Here is a 19,172-nt window from a genome sequence, read left to right on the forward strand (position 1 = left end):
CGGAGAAATAAGATACTGCATGCCACGTAGCACAGCCAATAAATAAATAAATAAACAGAATAATTTAATTAAAAATAAATAAATAAAATTGCTTCCTATCTCACCCTGGTGCGCACAGCACAGACACTAAATTCCCTAGTTATGAAACTCAACTTGAGGTAACATACATCAAGCATCATCAAGAATGGGTAGGGAGACTTCCTTCATGGCACAGTGGTTAAGAATCCACCTGCCAATGCAGGGGACACGGGTTCAATCCCTGGTCCAAGAAGATCCCGCAGGGTGCAAAGCAACTAAGCCCGTGTGCCACAACTACTGAAGCCCCCTGGCCTACAGCCTGTGCTCCACAACAAAAAAAGCCACTGCAGTGAGAAGCCCATGCACTGCAACGAAGAGTAGCCCCCACTCTCTGCAACTAGAGAAAGCCCACACACAGCAACAAAGACCCAACCCAGCCAAAATAAATAAATAAATAAAATTATAAATAAATAAGAAAAAAGAATGGGTTGGGGATTTCCCTGATCTGCCCTCCAATGCAGGGGACACGGGTTAGACACCCAGTCGCAAAACTAAAATCCCACATGTCACGGGGCAACTAAGCCTGCGCACTCTGAAGCCCTCACACCGCCGCAAGGAAGAGCCCACAGGCTGCGACTAAGACCTGATGCAGACAAAAAAAAAAAAAGAAAAAGAAACACAGAATAGGTTGAATCTGAAAAAGAATGTGTGTGTGTGTATAAAACTGAATCATTTTGCTTACTCTGAAACTAACACAACATTGTAAATCAACTATACTTCAATTAAAAAAAAAAGGATAGGTTGGCTGGGAGGTAATATGATCAGTGAGAGATTTCAATAACGGGTTAGAGATGCTTTAGACAAGAAATAAGGCAATGGCAGTAGAATTATAGGAGAGGCAAAAATCAAGCAAGAGGTGTACATGTTTGACTCCACAGGACTTTGACCTATTGGAGTTTAAGGAGAAGGGGTGTTTTAACTAGTTGTTACGTTTCTGCCTTTAGATGACTGGGTGGATGATAACACATCTCAAGAAATACCAAAGGAGGTAAAAGTTGGTAAGGATGTCACTGAGTTTACTTCTTACTATGTTTGAAGTGCATAGCCCGATATGCCAAAACTTGGGTCAGTAAGGCAGGCAAAAAGATTGGGCTAGAAATACATATATGGGAGTCATCAGCATATAGGTGGAGGTTGAAATTGGAAAAATGGATGAAGCTGCTCTAGAAAAGTATGAAGCATGATTAAGAGTAGAGAAATGGGGCTTCCCTGGTGGTGCAGTGGTTGAGAGTCCGCCTGCCGATGCAGGGGACACGGGTTCGTGCCCCAGTCTGGGAAGATCCCACATGCAGTGGAGCGGCTGGGCTCCTGAGCTGTGGCCGCTGAGCCTGCGCGTCCGGAGCCTGTGCTACGCAACGGGAGAGGCCACAACAGTGAGAGGCCTGTGTACCAAAAAAAAAAAAAAAAAAAAAAAAAAGAGTAGAGAAATGCAACCTCATGGGACATCAGTGTTTTAGGAGTTAGGTGGGGAAAAGGAGACAGAAAAGCCATTAGACCAGAATGGAAAGGAACTAGTCAGAATAACAAGTTATGTTCAAAAAGTTGAACTGTGAAAGAAGGAAGAGAGAATAGTAGTTAATTAAAATGATAGTGTCAAAAGAGCTGTGTGTTTTAAGGAGGATGAGGTTAAAAATGTTTGTGTGCTAGTAGGATAAGACTTGTAAAGAGTGAGAGGTGGAAAACTCAGGAAGGAACAAATGATAGGCACATAGGAGGGAGTAACCTCAGTTTACTTTTCTTGGCCTGAGTCCCCATCCTTCCTCACCCACAATCCTTATATAGTGGCAATTGCTTGTGGTCCCAAAGTCCTTGGCACCAGTCTTCAGCCACTTCAAGATGACAACATGAATTAAGCTTTCCAACTCCAGCATGTTTCACATACATTCCATCTGTCTCATAGGAAACATCTTGATGAAAATGCAATATGCATTCAATATGGAAAGAGGAGGATGAGAAAAGACTTGGTTTGACTGGTCAAGGTCACTTGCTGGTGGGGACTAAATTTGCAACTATTATTGGAGAATCTACAACCAAATCAACTCCCTGTCCACTCCTCAAAAATTGTCCTTCCCACCTCATCTCCCCTGACTGCCATGCTCTGTCCTAACCACATCTTCTGAGTCATACAGAACAGGGGATAGACCTTACTTGTCTGGATTCTGAATTTAAGATTCTCCTAATTGTGACTGTTGCTTCATGATAGAGAAGAGATTTTTTTTCAGGAAAAAAAAAAAAAAGCAAAAATGCTCATTTATTCTCGATCAGAAGACGAAGATCTGTAACTACCGCTCTAAAGTAGAAATGAATTTTCAGTAGTCCTTGGAAGTGGGAATTTCTTGAAATGAAGGATGTGGCAAAGTTGGGAACATCTTTCAGAGTGCATCTCCTCAGAAAACTGAAGGACTCAGTAGCTGTCCCTTCCACATGAGAGTGATACCGAACCATAGTTTCCAAACTGTGTCTCAGCACCTGAGGGTTCTGTGGGGTGTCTTATGGTTTTTTATATTTCAACCAGAGTTGCTGCACTTTTATCTGTTACGTATTGGTGCTCCATAAACATTTACTATTACAGAGCATGTTCCTTTGATTAAAAAAAGATAAAGGAAAACTTTTGAAAAACATTTATCTAAACAAAAAAATACAATGTATTTAAATATTTAACTTACAATATGGTAAATAAACTATATTTGAAATAGATAATGCAGTTTTATTTCAGAACTATTCTCTATTATTGGCATAAATATTAGAATCCAAGTATCCATAAACAATTTTTTTTCTTTTTAAAATCTCTACCCTACAGTCTAGCTTATTTTTTATAGCTTAACAACCATTTAGTGGCTGCTTTTCAGCTTTGAGGTATATACTGAGCCCTAAACTAAAATTGGCATAATATGATTTGAGTCCTTTGTTGTGCCTAATTAAAAGCCTTCTCTAAACCAGGCACGGAGCTGAGCATGGGAGAATAAAGATGAGTCTGAGAACTTCACAATGTCACAGTCTGACAGGAGAGAGGCAGGTCAGTCCGGTATCAGCATTTACAGCATATCCACTAGAGAAGCTGCACAGAGAGGACCATCTACTGAAAAGGGAGTTGGTGGCATGGTGTGGGGGGCAGGGAATAGAGGCTGATGCAGGATGAATAACCAGCATTGATTGAGCCTCGGTTCTGAGCCAGATACAGTGCAATGCTCTAGGTTAGACCATTGCTCTCTGGAGCCTGCTGTCTAACTGGGGAGATGAAGTTAAACAATCAAAATTTCAAATATATACAGATTTAAAGAAATTCTATGAAGAAAAGGAGCAAGAGAATAACAGGAGTAAACTCTTTTAGAGTCACTACAAGAAATTTGCATTTACACTTAAAGAACAGGATAGAATGCTAATTATAGCTACAATGGCAACAGTATTACAATATACAGATGTATCAAATTAACATGTACACCTTACATTTACACAATGTTATATGTCAGATATACTTGAATTAAAAATAAATTTAAAGAATGGGGAGTCAAATGAGTGAAGAGAAAGGGAGTGTTCTTACAAAAAAAAAAGAAAAAAGAAGTTCCTGAACTGACTCTGATCAAGACCATTTACAATAAATGCAGAGGATAGAATACTAGCTTAAAGTGGAAGTACAAATGAAATTAGCAAAACCTAGATATAAAACTACAGGAAATTCACACAATTCTTTAAGCAACAACAAGAACAAAAACAAAATTTGTGAGGAACATAAAAGATGGAGGGAGAATTTACAGATTAAAGAAAATTTAAGGTGGGAATTCCCTGGCGGTCCAGTGATTAGGACTCCGTGCTCTCCCTGACAAGGGCCCGGGGTTGGATCCCTGATCTGGTCAGGGAACTAATATCCCACGTGCAGCGTGGTAAAAAAAAAAAAAAGAAAAGAAAATTTAAGGCACATATCCTTTTTAAAAAAAATTTATTGGAGTATAGTTGATTTAAAATGTTGTGTTAGTTTCTGTTGTACAGCAAAGTGAATCAGTTATACATATATATATCCATTCTTTTTTGTTTTGTTTCTTTGGTCGCGCTGAGCAGCTTTCGGGATCTTAGTTCCACTACCAGGAATTGAACTCGTGGCCCCTGCAGTGGAAGTGCAGAGTCCTAACCACGGGACTGCCAGGGAATTCCCATATCCACTGTTTTTTAGATTCTTTTCCCATATAGGGCATTACAGAGTTTTGAAAAGCATGCCCTGTGCTATATGGTAGGTCCTTATCTATTTTATATTAAGGCATATATCTAATCACAGTGTGTAGCCCTTATCTGGATCCTGATTCCAACAGATTGTTAAAACAAGAAAATGAGAGTATGAGATAATTGCATATTTAAATACTGCTGGATGTTTAAACAGACTGAATAGTGCGATAATATTAAAAAATTAAAAAATTATTTTTAGATATGAAAAAGATATTGTAACTATAGTTAGAAAAAGTCTTTTTTTCCCCTGAATTTATGAATGAAAGCTATGAAGTTTGGTATTTCTTTTAAAATAACCCAAGGGAGGGGGAATAGGTGGTGGTTTAGATGGAAACAGATTGGCTGGGAGTCAATAGTTGTCAAAGCTGGATGATGGATCCATGAGGGCTGGTGATATTACTGTCTTCTTTTATTATTTTTTTCTTTGTTTTCAGCTTTATTGAGGTATAATTGACAAATAAAATTCTGAGATGTTTAAAGTGTACATTGTGATGATTTGATATAGGTATACACTGTGAACTGTCTGCTTTTATATGTTTGAACTTTCCCATAATATATTTTCAAAAAGCAGAGGGGAAAATCCAAGAAAATAAATAAGATAATTATATTGTAATAAACGCTAAGAAAAGAAATATGGTAATGAATGGTCTTCCCAAGTGAAGTCCCATCCTAACCTAAGGCACTGGAATCAATCTGTTCAGGTTACCAGGTCAACTCCCTTCTAAATCATCCAGAAAAAGCCTATAAATTGGGGTCACACCCAAGTGGGGAGATGGAGTGTTTTCTTGACTGAATCTCTATGGGCCAATTCAGTTTCCTTTTGGAAGGGAGGAGCCAGGATTCCAAGCATTATCTGCCTAATCCAAAACCATTTGGTCACACCCTGATCTAGCCAATGTTTACAGAGTTTTAGGAGCATAAGAACAACCCTGAGGGCTGGTTGAAGCACAGATTTCTGGGTCCTGCCCTGAAGGATCTGATTCTGAAGGCCTGGGGTGGAGTCTCATAGTTTCATTTTCCAACCAGCTCTTCAGCAAACTGAGGCAGAGCCCTTGCACTTTGAATATAATATAGTATTTAAGTTAAACTGACCCCGGCTCCCTGGGTCCTGAGACTACTGAACCAGACCATTTACCTAGGGGAAGAGAAAACCCATTGTGGGACCAACAAATGTCAGAGTTGCCATACTGTTTGTGAATATTTTCCTTTAGAAACTCTGGTTCCTTAGAGTGACCTATGAAAGCATCTGTGACTTTTCCAACCTCATGTCTCATCACATCCTGCCCCCAACATTATCCTCCAGCAATTCCCAAGTTTTTGCAGTTCCTTCTCCTGCATTCATTAGTACATCACTTGCCTTAGCGTTTTGTCTCCTGCTGTTCTTATTCTGATAGCCAAACCTTTCCCTTCTATTCAGCTCGCCATTATTGCAGGCTTAAAATGTGTGTTTAGAGCTAGATCCAGGAGAGATCATGTTATCCAGTCCCTACAATCTAAATCTAATCTCCCAGTGAGTGACACACCCATGGGCATAAATCAGTTATAAAATACCTTTGAACTTCTATTCCCTCCACAAAGCATCATTCAATCTATCACCAATATTGTTTACAAAGATTGTTTATTTGTTTGTAACTTGTCAACAAGTGTTTGTCATTTTCAAGTTTCACCTAAGTCTCACCTTAAAGGAATAAAAACCAAAATTTTTTAAAAAAATCAGGAGTGATATTAATTACCCAGTAATTTAACTCTCGCCTAATAGACAAACCTGGGTATAAAACTGATGAAATTATCGCACTGTCAGATAACAAGGGAGGGGGAAAAAGAGGAAGAAGGAAAACAGCTCTTCTGGAAAACCGGAAGTAGGAGACATTTGCTTATAAAAGGAGAAATTGGACTAGAAACCTCAGGTTAAGAGGATTAAATTGCAGATATCCTTAACATTGCCGGCTCTGCGTTTCTCTGAGAGTTCCTTGGAATGGCACACCCAAATTATGAGAAGGTAAGTTTGGTTTGAATTTCATTTATTTTCCCGCAGATTCACTTTTTAAAACCTTTCTAGAGCTCACTTATATTTCCCTCTTTCTGGATGTAAGAAATCTTTATCTGAGAATCTCCCCCTTTTGCAAGCGAATTATTACTTTTCTTTCATGTGATTGCGGTATACAACTTGGGTGAAAGTAAAAAAGGAGAAACTAAATATTTCTGTTCCTAGTTCAAAGTAAGATATTTATTTTGTAGAAAGACACGTAGCTGGGCAAGATAAAACGGTAAAGAAATGGAGAGCTGCCGTAAAAAGAAAGTGAAAAGGGTAACGTGGTTAAGGTCAAGAAAGTGACGTGACTAGGTGGTTTCTTTACCCCAGGAGTAAGAAGCAAACCTACTCCCAATGGCCTTGGTATCAAAGGGTTTCCTGACTAGGCTTGGGTAGTTCTGGACTAGAGGAGAACATAAATTGAGTAGGTTTCATAGGTATTTGCAGGGGCCACTATATCGGGGTAGAGAACTGAATTGGCCAATATGAAGTATATGATTATGGGCAAGTCATATAGCTGCTTACCTCTTGAGTGGAATGATACCCTCCCAATAATGTCCATTTTTTTTAAGCTGACCAGTGAAGTGTTTCCTGGAGTGCTTTGAAAAAGTGGTGTACAAATGCAAAATCCCTTTTGCAAGCTGAAGTGCAGAGCAAAGAGATTTAAACCGGGGGAGGAGGGGAGGAGGGGCGGACAGGCGGGATGGGAGGGACGGGCGTGGCCGCATATTCACTTAGCTGTTCAGAGAAGAGAATATTACAATTGAGAGAATATTACAATTGAGCTGGAATGGAGTTTATTCACCCTTGGATTGGAGAGGAAAAGCTAGAAATTTAAGCATATGTGACTTTATGGTATTGGTCATTTAATTTCTGAGCCTCAGTTGCCTAATTTCTAAAATATGAAAACTAATAAATTACTACAAGTATGTTATAGGATTAAATGAGAAATACAAAAAGCTCCTAGCACAGTGCATGTGGACTGTACAAAACCAGTAAATATCAGTTCCTTCCTATTTATCCACTTTATCTTTCATTCATGAAATTGTTGAAAGAACACTGAGTGTCCACTCTGTGCTGGACACCGTGTAAGCCCTGCGATAGCAATGGAGAGTAAGACAGATACATTTGCTCCCCTCAGGTTGTGCGGCTGAAACAAGGTTGGTATGGCTGAAGCTCAGAAAAATCAGGGCTCTTAAGCTGGAAAGGCAGGCAGGGGCCCGGCTGTTCAAGAATTTATAGGCTGCACCAGGGAGTTTTTTATTTTTTTCTTTTTCGCGGTACGCGGGCCTCTCACTGTTGTGTCCTCTCCCGTTGTGGAGCGCAGGCTCAGCGACCATGGCTCACAGGCCTAGCCGCTCCGCGGCAAGTGGGATCTTCCCAGACCGGGACATGTCCCTGGCATTGGCAGGAGGACTCTCAACCACTGCGCCACCAGGGAAGTGCCGAGTTTTGTCTTTTAACGTTAAGTATTTTAAACAAGCAGGAGAGCAGTCTGCAGAAAGGAGCCAGAATGGATTGGAATCACAGATTACTGCTCCTGCCAGTAAGCGTTGATGATAACTTGAATCAAACAACAGAAGATGAAAAGGCAGAAACACCTTCTGCACAGATTTAGGAGATAAAATGAAAGTATTTGGTGTTTTAACTGATGGAGAGGAAGGCCATGAAGGAAATGGTTTCCTCAAACCCAAGATCCAGGCTTTAATTTCCTCTTATCATCCACATGTAAATCTGCTTTTGCCCATTTCCTCATTGTTTTTCTCATCTAATAAAGGGTCTATGAATCAATATCAAATTCAGGGAATCTCAGTCTTTCCATCCAGCTATTGGCTTCTCTTATTCATTAGTTGTGCCATGAAAGTAAACATTTTAGTTGTTCAGCATTAAATGAGAATCAGTGATTGACCCTTGCTTTTCCAGAATTTTTTTGAAGAGGTCTTAGGTGAAGAAAATATGGTTCTGTCATTGATTCCAGTTAATGAGGAAATTGTTGAAGATCATCAAACGGAACCAAGTGTTTCTTCAACTTCGGAAGTCAAAGTGGAGTCACTGAGTCCAGACGATCAAGGTATGAGAACAACAGGGTGAGCTCAGTTTGCTGCTCCTCAAGCTCTGGAAGCCCAGGAAAAGTAAGATTCTTCTTCCCCTGTCCTTTAACTATGCAACACCCAGCTTAAATCTCACCTTGATTATCTGTGGTAGGAGATTTCTCAAACTCTCATACTGCTCATTTGCTAAGCACCATTACTGTCTTGCTTTTAAAAAGACCCAAGGGCTTCCCTGGTGGTGCAGTGGTTGAGAGCTCGCCTGCCGATGCAGCGGACACGGGTTCGTGCCCCAGTCTGGGAAGATCCCACATGCCGCGGAGTGGCTAGGCCTGTGAGCCATGGCTGCTGAGCCTGCCCTCCGCAACGGGAGAGGCCACAACAGTGAGAGGCCCACATACCAGACAAAAAAAAAAAAAAAAAAGACACAAAAACTAGGCATGTGGAGTACTTTTGGACAGAACTTGACCTCTTTCCATTTTTACATACTTATGAAAACCAAATCATTCCGAGCTTTTTTCTTTTTCTTTTATTTCGAGCTTTTGTGAGATATAATTGTCACATAAAACATGGTGTAATTTTCAGGTGTACAGGGTGATGATTGATGTACATATATATTGCAAAAGGATTACCAAAATAAGGTTAATTAACATATCCGTCACCTCACACAGTTAACTTTCCCCCCACTGTGGTGAGAACATTTTAAGATTTACCGTCTTCTCAATTATTAAGCATACATTACAGTATTAACTGTAGTCACCATGCTATACATTAGATCCCTAGAACTTACTCATAGCTGAAAATTTGTACCCTTTGATCAACATCTTCCCATTTCCCCTACTCCCAATTTCTGGCAACCACCAATCTACTATCTGTTCTTGAGTTCAGCCTTTTTAGATTCCACATATAAGATCAGATGGTATTTGGGAGACTAAATCATTTTGAAAAGCATCTAGTTTTTTGCTTGGTGAGCAATTACTGATCAAATATCTAGCGGCTCTTAATATCATGACCCTTTGTATTAGGGCTTCATATGAAGGCATTGAATAAGTATTTTCAGAATGATTTTTTGGGGGGGCAAATAATGAGGACTTCCAGATAAAGTAGACAGTGATAAGTTAAGCTAAGCAAAGTGATGTGAGACAAGGTACATTTTCTCTGTAGAGAAAAATGAGGCAGGTTGACAGAATGGAGGACCATTGTTGGATGGGGTGGTTTTAATTATTTCTGTAGGGACAGATATTTTGTGGTCCAACATCTAGACATTTTGGAGGAGCAATCCAATAAAATGTTCTATCCAGGTGGTTGTTTATGGCTGCAAAAAGCAGGTTGCTATATGTAGTGTAAACAAGGTGGAATTTAGAATTTCAAAATGTGTATTTGAGTCCCAGGCCTGCCATTTTAATGGTGGTGTGATCTTGGGCAAGTCCTTTAACTCCTGAATCTATTATCTTATTTGTAAGATGAGGAAAAATAGTTGATATGTATATGTACAAACTGGGTTATAAGAAATAAGTGAGAACTTTGTAAAATTTTAAAGAATTTACAAATATTACATTATTACTACTTTGGTTCTCTTCTTTTCTCAGTTCATCTTCCTCAAACAGATGAACAGTTCAAAGCTTGCCCAAAATCTAGTTGTAGTAAACCAATTTATCCGTTGCCAACCATATTGCCTCCAATTAACAACGTGAGTCGGGACACTTTGCGGAAATGGTGCCAACAACTTAATTTGAGTACCGATGGTCAGGTGAGTGCACTGTTGGGAGTCTCTGGTGCTTGCAACAAGTATGGGAGCTCTGCCAGCTTTTAATTTTTAAAATTAACTTTAAATTAATTAATTAATTTTAAATTAATTAATTAATTTCGAATTAATTAATTAATTTTGGGTCTTCGTTGTGGTGCACGGGCTTCTCATTACAGTGGCTTCTCTTGTTCTGGAGCATGGGCTCTAGGTGCACAGGCTTCAGTAGTTGTGGCATGTGGGCTTCAGTAGTTGTGGGCCTGGGGCTCTAGAGCGCAGGCTCAGTAGTTGTGGTTCAGGGGCTTAGTTGCTCCACGGCATGTGGGACCTTCCCGGACCAGGGATCGAACCCATGTCCTCTGCATTGGCAGGCAGATTCTTAACCACTGTGCCACCAGGGAAGTCTGCAGCTTTTAATTTTTATTTCCCTTCTTAATTTCCTTAGAAAATAGAGGTTTATCTGAGACTCCAGAAACATGCTTATCCTGAAAAAGATCAGGTGAGTGGGGAGTGTGGTGATGTAAGTTCTGATTGTGAATTTTTCCTCCTCTTCACCATCTCTATATGATGGCAAGGTTTCTCAACCAAGACAATTGACATTTCAGGCCAATTAATTTCTTTTTTGTCCTGGGGCTTGTCCTGTGCATTTTAGGATGTTTAGTAGCCTAAATATCCATGGATTCTACCCACAATGTGTCAGTGATCTCCCTCCCTGTATACACAGTTTTGACAATCAAAATTTCTCCCAGTTGAGAACCGCTGCTCTGAGGGAAGTAACATTCCTAAACCCTTCCCACACTGACATACACAGGTCAATGTATGAAGAATGATAAAATCAACCCCAATGTCCTTGGGGCAGTGATGCTTCACTACATACTCACTGTGAATTCCATTTGCAGTATATTCCTGAATCATCACGGGAGGCCAGATTGCAGTCATGTCCAGGGAAGCACAAGATGGTGACCAGGAGAGCAAGTGTTAAGAAAAGGAAGATGATTGAGAATGAGGAAAGGACCCACATGGTTGAAGTGATAACTTCAGCACAGGCAGCCATGTTGGCAGCATGGTCAAGAATTGCTGCAAGAGCCGTTCAACCTAAGGCTGTAAATTCACGTCCCCTGCCTCCCTCTGTTGAGACCTTTTTGCCGCAAGCTTCTGGTAAGATCAACCTTAAAGAATGGTTCCCATGCCAGAGAAAGAAGGCACACTTTTATTAGTCCATAGTGATGGTAGTTAAAGGGAAAGTGATATTAAAATATCTGCAGATGGGATGTTAGGTTCATAGAGGGCTTATCTTGTGATTGATAGATAGCCAAGTTTTGCCTGAATGGCTGTCTGAGCCAGGTGGCTAAGTGGGGACACTTTCTCATCACTAAGCACAGATCCAAGGTGGGAAGAAAGCATAATCTGGTAATGTAGTCAGCCACCGCCTGAGGTCTTCCTCTTTCTCTTGGATTGGAAGAATTAATTGAAATGACCATGGTTCAAACCCTCGTCTTACCACTTCCTAAGTATGTGACATTGGCAAGTTACTCAGCATAAACCCTGGTATCCTGATTTATAAAATGAAGATTTCAACTATTCTACTTCATAGAATGATTGTGAGGCTTATGAAATACAACTTGATATCCTAAAAGTAGGCAATGATAATTAAAATGTTTTGGGCCCCTGTCCTCTTGAGAAATCTCGAGAATAACTTAGCCCCATCTTTCTCCAATTCCTGCTCCACTCTTTGATATTTCTCTTTTCATTTCCATCAGACCCTACCTCAGGCCAGCACAAAGTCATTCTCTCTTTTTTTTTTTTTTTTTGCGGTACGAGGGCCTCTCACTGTTGTGGCCTCTCTTCTTGCGGAGCACAGGCTCAGTGGCCATGGCTCACGGGCCCAGCTGCTCCGCGGCATGTGGGATCTTCCCGGACCGGGGCACGAACCCATGTCCCCTGCATCGGCAGGCGGACTCTCAACCACTGCGCCACCAGGGAAGCCCAAAGTCATTCTCTTTTTTGGCTTGAATTTTCCTCTCTCCACCCCATTTCCAGAGGTGTTCTGGATCCTCTTTTCTTTATTATTAATTAATTAATTTATATTTGGCTGCATTGGGTCTTCGTTGCTGCAGGCAGGCGCTCTCTAGTTGCTACTATCCGGGGCTACTCTTCATGGCAGTGTGCAGGCTTCTCCTTGCGGTGGCTTCTCCTGCTGCAGAGCACAGGCTCTAAGTGCACGGGCTTCAGTAGTTGTGTTGCACAGGTTTAGTTGCTCTAAGGCACGTGAGATCTTCCTGAACCAGGGATCAAACCAGTGTCCCTGGCATTGGCAGGCAGATTCTTAACCGCTGAGCCATCAGGGAAGTCTCTGGATTCTCTTTTATTCAGGACTGACCTGTGTGGTAAGGCACATCGTTCACTACACAAAGAACCCAGCCAACAAAAAGACTGGGAGCTGAAACTGGCCTACTATCTGCTCCCCCAGCTGTACTCCCTTCTGTGAGGAAAAATGGGCACCTTTTACTAATGTTTAAAAGCACTGTCCAGCCATGAAGCTGTCTCTGGAGACCTGCTTCCCCAAAGCGGACACCTTTTTCTAATTTTCATTAATGTGCCACTTTAGCTAGTAGCATCCCAGACTTACTCATCCTTTTATTCATTTTTTAAAAATAAATTTATTTATTTTATTTATTTAATTTTGGCTGCTTTGGTTCTTTGTTGCTGTGCGCGGCTTTCTCTAGATGCGGCAAGCGGGGGCTGCTCTTCGGTGCGGTGCGCGGGCTTCTCATTGCGGTGGCCTCTATTGTTGCGGAGCATGGGCTCTAGAGTGCAGGCTTCAGTAGTTGTGGCATGCAGGCTCAGAAGTTGTGGATCGTAGGCTCTAGAGCACAGGCTCAGCAGCTGTAGTGCATGAGCTTAGTTGCTCTGCAGCATGTGGGATCTTCCTGGCCCAGGGCTCGAACCCGTGTCCCCTGCATTGGCAGGTGGATTCTTAACCACTGTGCCACCAGGGAAGCCCTACTCATTCTTTTAGTTCCTCTTCATTCAGCAGTTATCAAGCACTTACTGGGATCCAGGAGTGTGCCTAGCCACATTCTTTAAATCACTCTTTTAAAATTTATTTTTTGAAATGTATTTTATTGAAGTATAATTGATTTACAATATTGTGTTAATTCTTACTGTACAACAAAGTGATTCAGTTATACATATATGTATACATTTTTTTCATATTCTATTCCATTATGGTTTGTCACAGGATATTGAATATAGTTCCATGTGCTATACAGTAAGATCTTGTTGTTTATCCATTCTGTGTATAATAGTTTACATCTGCTAATCCCAAACTCCCAGTCCATCCCTCTCACACCTCCTCCCCCTTGACAACCACAAGTCTGTGTTCTCTATGTCTGTGTGTCTGTTTCTGTTTTGTAGATAAGTTCATTTGTGTCATATTTTAGATTCCACATATAAGTGATATCATATGGTATTTATCTTTCTCTTTATGACTTACTTAGTATGATAATCTCTAGGTACATCCATGTTGCTGCAAATGGCATCGTTTCATTCTTTTTTATGGATAATACTCCATTGTGTATACGTGCCACATCTTTTTTATCTGTCAATGGACATTTAGGTTGCTTCCATGTCTTGACTCTTGTAAACAGCTCTGCAATGAACACTGGGGTGCATGTATTCTTTCGAACCATGTTTTTCTCCAGATATATGCCCAGGAGTGGGATTGCTGGATCACATGGTAGCTCTGTTTTTAGTTTTTTAAGGAACTCTGTACTGTTCTCCATAGTGGCTATACCAATTTACATTCTCACCAACAGTGTAGGAGGGTTCCCCCTTTTCTCCACATCCTCTCCAGCATTTGTTATCTGTAGACTTTTTAATGATGGCCATTCTGTATGGTGTGAGGTGGTACCTCAGTGTAGTTTTGATTTGCATTTCTCTAATAATTAGTGGTATTGAGCATCTTTTCATGTGCCTGTTGGCCACCTGTATGTCTTTGGAGAAATGTCTATTTAGGTATTCTGCCCATTATTTGACTGGGTTGTTTGGTTTTTTGTTATGAACTGTTTGTATATTTCAGAAATTAAGCCTTTGGCGGTCTTGTCATTTGCAAATATTTTCTCCCAGTTCATAAGTTTTCTGTTTGTTTGTTTGCTTATGGTTTTCTTTGCTGTACCAAAGCTTGTAAGTTTGATTAGGTCCCATTTATTTATTTTTGCTTTTATTTCTTTTGCCTTGGGAGACTGACCTAAGAAAACACTGCTACAATTTATGTCAGAGAATGTTTTGCCTATGTTCTCTTATACTATCATGTCTTATATTTAAGTCTTTAAGCCATTTTGAGTTTATTTTTGTGTATGGTGTGAGTATGTGTTCTAACTTCATTGATTTACATGCATCTGTCCAACTTTTCCAACACCATTTGCCAAAGAGGATGTCTTTTCTCTATTGTATATTCTTGCCTTCTTTGTCAAAGATTAATTGAGCATAGTGTATGTGTTTATTTCTGGGCTCTCTATTCTGTTCCATTGATCCATATGTCTGTTTTTATGCCAAAACCATGCTGTTTTGATTACTGCAGCTTTGTAGTGTTATCAGAAGTCTGGGACGGTTATGCCTCCTACTTTGTTCTTTTTCCTCAGGATTGCTTTGGCAATTCTGGGTCTTTTATAGTTCAGTATAAACTGTAGGATTATTTTTTTAGTTCTGTGAAAAATCATGGGTTGATAGGGATCACATTAAATCTGTAGATTGCTTTGTGTAGTATGGCCATTTAAATAATATTAATTCTTCCAATCCAAGAGTGTGGTAGTCTCTACTCTTATTTTACAGTCTGACTGGGGAGATTTTATAGATATTTAAGCCTACAGTGATTGCTCCTTTCTCTCAATTTCAGACACTTGATATCTATAGGACTTACTACTCTGTTGTCTCTCAAATATCTCATCTTCCCAATTAAATTGTTCCTTAGACTTTTAAAAAAGATCCTTTTGCCTGTTTTCTGTAGTTGAGGCAGTACAATATAATGGTTAGGCAAATTGGCTGTGAATCAGAATACCTAGATCCTTGTTTTGGTTCTGGGAAAATTATGATATTTTAACACTGTAAGCTTCACTTAATTCACCTGTAAATAAGAAAAGTAAATAGAAGGTAAATATTAATAATGTTCTTAAGAATAAATGTATTAATACATGTAAGTCACTTAGCAAAATCCTGGACACAAAGCAAGGTTTCCAAAAGTTAATTGTTATTGTCCTCTGTGCTATGTAGTTTGTGAAGTTAGATTACGTTGTCTTTTGGTCTACATTTTTCATGCTTCTCATTCAGTTGATTCAAGAGTGACTCACTGAGGGATTGAATTGGGGTACTGTTACCTGATCGTAGCAGTTTATATTTGCTTCTTTTTCCTTGCCTAGGTGTCCGGTGGTGTGTGGTCCATGGCAGACCACTGTTGGCAGACACAGAAGGTTGGGTTCGCCTGCAGTTCCATGCAGGTCAGACCTGGGTGCCTAGCACTCCCAGAAGGATGATCTCTCTCTTCATGTTACCTGCCTGCACTTTCCCATCGCCAGACCTAGAAGATAATATGTTATGTCCTGAATGTGCTAAGAGGTAATCCTTAAGTATCTATCTAAATATAACACAAAGAACAATAGATGTCTAGATGGGTTTCTGAAAAAGTTAGTAGGAGAAGGCAGAGGGCAAACATGCTGTTTTCTTAATTTGCCATATAGATCAGGCAAAAATAGGAAGCAAAAATAATTTAGCAGTGAATTAGAACTCAGATAAACGTGGCTTCTTCTTAGCAACCTTAACAAAGTAGCCGACAAGTTAAGACCTCAACTGCCTCAATTTTAGAGAGATCTGGTTTTTTTTTTGTGTGTGTGGTACGCGGGCCTCTCACTGTTGTGGCCTCTCCCGTTGCGGGGCACAGGCTCCGGACGCGCAGGCTCAGCGGCCATGGCTCACGGGCCCAGCCGCTCCGCGGCATGTGGGATCCTCCCGTACCGGGGCACGAACCCGTATCCCCTGCATCGGCAGGCGGACTCTCAACCACTGCGCCACCAGGGAAGCCCGAGAGATCTGTTTTAAGAAAGAAAAAATTAGGTTCTTACCGTATGTCAGATACTTAGCTGGAGATACAAAAATTAGTAAGACAAAACCTATGTAGCATGCTGAGATGAAAATGAGTAAGAGATGCTATGAAACTATCTGGAAAGTACCTATATTGCAGTGACTTAGGGAAACTTCAGAAGGGATTACATGTACTGAGGAAGAGTTTACCAGTTAGAAAGTAAAAATTTGGGCATTTTGGTAGTCGAAACAGCCCCTACCAATACATGGAAGAATATGACCTGCTTAGAGATTGCAAATAGGCCAATATGATTGAGGCTTATATTGACAAATAAGTCTGGAAAGGGAAGGAGCAGACAATTGAAGGTTTTATATCTATATTAAAGGTCTCATATTATCCTGTGGGTCATAGTTTCTCAGTAACTTTTGGGACATAGATTTCTTTGAGAAAATAATGATAACAACATCTTCTCCACTCAAGAAAATACACTTTGTACGTACACATAAGCAGTGCTTTAGGTTTTATATAGACGTGGAACTCATGAGCACAAAATTCAGCTTTTGGTGACAGAATTGGATGGAGGTGATGCAAGATGGGTGTGAAGGGAAATTAGGGTTTTTAAAAAAATTTTTATTATTTATTTATTTTTGGCTGCATTGGGTCTTCGTTGCTGCCCACGGGCTTTCTCTAGCTGTGCGAGTGGGGGCTACTCTTTGTTGTGGTGCACGGGCCTCATCGTGGTGGCTTTTCTTGCTGCGGAGCACAGGCTCTAGGCGCGCAGGCTTCAGTAGTTGTGGCATATGGGCTCAGTAGTTGTGGCTTGTGAGCTCTAGAGCGCAGGCTAAGCAGTTGTGGCGCACGTACTCAGCTGCTCTGCGACATGTGGGATCTTCCTGGACCAGGACTCGAACCCGTGTCCCCTGCATTGGCAGGTGGACTCCCAACCACTGCGCCACCAGGGAAGCCCGAAATTAGGTTTTTATTTTTATTTTTTTATAGTTATATATTTTTAAAATATTTATTTATTTGGCTGCATCAAGTCTTAGGTGCAGCACACAGGCTCTTCATTGTAGCATGAAAGATCTTTCATTGCTGTGCGCGGGCTGTTTGTTGCAGCTCATGGGCTTCTTTCTAGCTGTGGCGTGCGGGCTTAGTAGTTGTAGCACATGGGCTCCAGAGTGTGAGGACTCTGTAGTTGTGGCATGCGGGATCTAGAGCATGTGGGCTTCGTTGCCCCATGGCATGTGGGATCTTAGTTCCCAGACCAGGGATTGATCCCGCATCCCCTACATTGGAAGGCAGATTCTTAAACACTGGACCACCAGGGAAGTCCTGAGGTTTTTTGTTTTTTAAGAAAGTAGATTGAAATCTTGTGACAGAGACTAGATTGGAGGGTAAGAGATTACTATAATAACTCTGGGAAGATGTAATTTATGACCTTGGCAGAGAATTTGAAGCAGAATGGGACAAATGTAAGACCTGCAGGAGTATAGAGAACAGAATGCCATCTTATTAGAAGAAAGGCAGAAGTTCAGTTCAAGGGCAAAGAATGATACATGGGACATGCTTCACATGGGTCTAGTGTTCAGAGAAGTATGGGTTAGAGAGAAACATCTTTGGGAGTCATTAACATGCAAATTGAACATAAGAATATGTAAGAATAAGAAGGGACTGCAGAAGAACCTTAAAAGAGAATCAGCTTATTGATGGCAGGTGAGCAACGAAGACTGAAAAAGTGCAAAGAGATAAATGAGAAAAAAAGCAATGGGTCGAGAGTTCCAGAAGGAAATAGTTGGTAGTGAGATGGCCGTGTAAGATTATGGTTAATGCAGTGTTGCTGGGAATGTCAATTTGGTACACCATTGGCGGCCTTTTTGAGAGTATGTTGAGAGGGTCGGGTGATAGTTGGAGCAGACCATGTGAAGAACTAGAAACAGGTCATATTGATGATCTCTACTACCTTGAGCTAGAGGAGATAGCAGTTAGTTGAGGCAGTAATATCAAAGGAGCTTGTTTGTGTCTTCCCTTCCTTCCTTCCCTCCCTCCTCTGTTTCTTCTTTTTAATTTTTAATGGGAATACCAAGAGCGTGTGTGAACAGAGAGGGGATGTGGAGAGAAGCTGTGAGGAGGAAAGGAAGAGTATAAAGATAAAGGAAGTAGAACCAATTGTAGTTTAGAGAATAGGAGCCCTGATATTAAGTGGACAATGTTGTTCCTTTGCTTACTACATAAAATCTTTTTACCCAGCATCCTTGGGTGGTGGGGCAAACTACTCACAAATTCCAGAAGAGTATTCCTCATTTTATTGGTCATTTTCAGGGGGGTTGGTATGTAATGGTCTATCTTATTCTAACCATTTTCCAAAATTTTTTTCTGACTTACTTTTTAGGAATAAGAAAATTATGAAAAAATTAATTGCAATGGGGAAGAGGAAGAAACCTGGTTTGGACATACCAACATCATTGCTTTTAGATGGGCCATGTCTTAATACAAAATAAATGGTTAGCGGAGGGGAAGGGGTGGGGTGTGGGTGAAATGTGTGAAGGGGGTAATTGTATGGTAATGATGGTAACTAGACTTATATCAGTTTTGTAGTGTACACAGATATTGAATTACTACGTTGTACACCTGTAACATAACGTTATATACCAATTTTTACCTCAATATAAAAAAATGTTTGTTAGAATACACCAGTGAAACCATCTAGTCCTGGACTTTTGTTTGTTGGGAAGTCTTTGATTATGATTCAATCTCCTTACTAGTAATCATGAAAAAAAAAAGATAAATGATGGAGAGCCCACAGTTAAATTGACTTGCATCCCAATGATTGCTATGCTCTGTCCTCGCCATCCTCAGTGTTGCCTGATGCTCTAAGTACAGATGGGAATGTCTGGATTCTGTACTTAGGTTTACCAAAAAGTGACTGTTACTGCTGCTTCAAGTACTAACTATATGGAATGTAATTTGGTTTTATTT

At 40.5% G+C, this 19,172-nt stretch overlaps 1 protein-coding gene across 1 annotated transcript; it reads left to right on the forward strand.

Annotated features, from left to right (window-relative positions):
• The first annotated feature begins 6,271 nt into the window (after window positions 1-6,271).
• On the forward strand, window positions 6,272-18,694 carry DPPA2 (developmental pluripotency associated 2). The gene is made up of 7 exons (XM_059063629.2): window positions 6,272-6,295; window positions 8,252-8,399; window positions 9,966-10,126; window positions 10,566-10,619; window positions 11,020-11,278; window positions 15,538-15,733; window positions 18,586-18,694. The coding sequence occupies exons 1-7, from the start codon at window positions 6,272-6,274 to the stop codon at window positions 18,692-18,694; spliced, it is 951 nt and encodes a 316-aa protein (XP_058919612.1).
• Window positions 18,695-19,172: the final 478 nt, after the last annotated feature.

The sequence above is a fragment of the Kogia breviceps genome, chromosome 5 (assembly GCF_026419965.1).
Source record: "Kogia breviceps isolate mKogBre1 chromosome 5, mKogBre1 haplotype 1, whole genome shotgun sequence".
Taxonomy (NCBI): Eukaryota; Metazoa; Chordata; class Mammalia; order Artiodactyla; family Physeteridae; genus Kogia; species Kogia breviceps.

What these genes read in the sequence shown, in the direction of transcription:
- DPPA2 (XM_059063629.2), top strand. Translation starts at nt 6,272, where the DNA reads ATGGCACACCCAAATTATGAGAAG. An exon ending in ATTTGAGTACCGATGGTCAG is followed by an intron (nt 10,127 to 10,565) that starts GTGAGTGCACTG and finishes TAATTTCCTTAG; the next exon opens with AAAATAGAGGTTTATCTGAG. An exon ending in CTTATCCTGAAAAAGATCAG is followed by an intron (nt 10,620 to 11,019) that starts GTGAGTGGGGAG and finishes TTCCATTTGCAG; the next exon opens with TATATTCCTGAATCATCACG.